This window comes from Aplysia californica, unplaced genomic scaffold, assembly GCF_000002075.1.
Source record: "Aplysia californica isolate F4 #8 unplaced genomic scaffold, AplCal3.0 scaffold00140, whole genome shotgun sequence".
Taxonomy (NCBI): domain Eukaryota; kingdom Metazoa; phylum Mollusca; class Gastropoda; order Aplysiida; family Aplysiidae; genus Aplysia; species Aplysia californica.
In genome coordinates, this window is record NW_004797410.1 from 1,258,907 (window position 1) to 1,260,396 (window position 1,490).

Below are 1,490 nucleotides of genomic sequence, written 5' to 3' on the forward strand. Positions count from 1 at the left end.
AATCCCCAGTATCGTACCCCAGTCATCACAGCTTTCATCTCCGGAGGTGCCGTCTGTTTCCTCGTCTTGGCCGTCTGCTTCATCGACCGCTTCCGGTTCCTCACACCGGAGCAGAAGCAGAAGAAACGAGACCGGAAGGAAGAGCGTCTAGCTAAACAAGCGCGCCTGCGTAATGGAGGCGTGGAGAATCTTGGTCTGGATATGAGCGAAGACGGCGTTAAGGCCACTTACGAAGTCAACGGGGAGCAACAGAAAGAGTACAACACACACCTGTAATGTTTTTTAAGTGTTCCCGTTGAAGTCTCCTAGTGGCGAAACATTGGATTTATTATAGATTTTGAAATTATATAGAGTCTCCACCAATGTTTGTGTGTTTCCCTCCGAGCTGTAGATCACTGTCAGAGGTTGCGAATCTCAACCGATGTGTCAATTTTTTGTCATCTAGATCTATAACACTTAATGAACACTCGATACTTATTATATTTCTTACCTTGAATCGGTTAAGAGATAATTGAGGTGTAGACAAATCGCTTCCTGAACAATCTAAATTTATTGTGTCGCCGGGGATTGACGTAATTCACTTAGATGAAAACGGGAAAAGCCCCATTGATCCAGAGATTTAAAAAACCCACTCCAGTACAGCTATGATTTTGTTTTCTATATCCCTCAATAAAGCTACTACCGAATCTAGAGTTTAGTTTAGAAGAACATTATGTTGTACATATCCTCATCTCATTTTAATAGATGTATTGAGAAAAATAATTGAAAACAATTTTTCTCTTCATGAATATTATGTGAATATGTTTGTTGCTCATAATAATGACATAATATACATGTAACCTGGTTTCGCTGAAATCTTTTTAATCAGATACTGCATCTTATTTTTGTTGCATTTAACGTGAACAGTTATATTCCTGGTGCTAAAAATTGAAAATGATTAAGATTTTCAGTCTATTTGTTACAAATTTTAATAGTGTTAATCTGGCCGCTGATTATGAGAAAACATGTGTGTGGTCAGTATTGTGATCTTTTAAAACAGCATATTGACCTGATTGTTCCTTGAACTTTTACTATCAAAACTTCGAGTAAGTGTTGTTATGGCTATTTGGTATGAGAGGGTTAACATCCCAGGTCCTTTATATGACAATACTAAGGAGAAAGAATTTTTTTTTAATGGTTAGCTTTTGGGGTTGAGCATCGGAGGTCCTTTATCTGACAATAACATGGATAAAGTAAGTAGGTGTGGGTTGAGCATCGGATGTGTTTTATGTGAGAACAAGTGTTGTTGTGGCTATTTGTTATTAAGGCGTTGAAAATCCCAGGTCCTAATTTATATGACAATAAAATGGGTAAAGTAAGTGTTGTTATGATTAATGCATTGTGAAACAGAGTTCTAAAAGGGGGCTCTCGTGGCCTAGAGGTTAAGGTGTTGGCCTCTCATTCTAAGGTCCCGGGTTCGAATCCGGGTAGCGACCGAAAAATTTTCTTCT

The 1,490-nt window shown here is 38.5% G+C and overlaps 1 protein-coding gene across 1 annotated transcript in view; it reads left to right on the forward strand.

The window, feature by feature from the left end:
• LOC118477569 overlaps nt 1-921 on the forward strand; it is a gene marked incomplete in the record, with an annotated part of 6,109 nt that extends 5,188 nt beyond the window's left edge. The window contains 1 exon segment of the mRNA XM_035969365.1: nt 10-921. Coding sequence (XP_035825258.1) covers nt 10-276 — 267 coding nt within the window.
• Between the last annotated feature and the right edge of the window lie 569 nt (nt 922-1,490).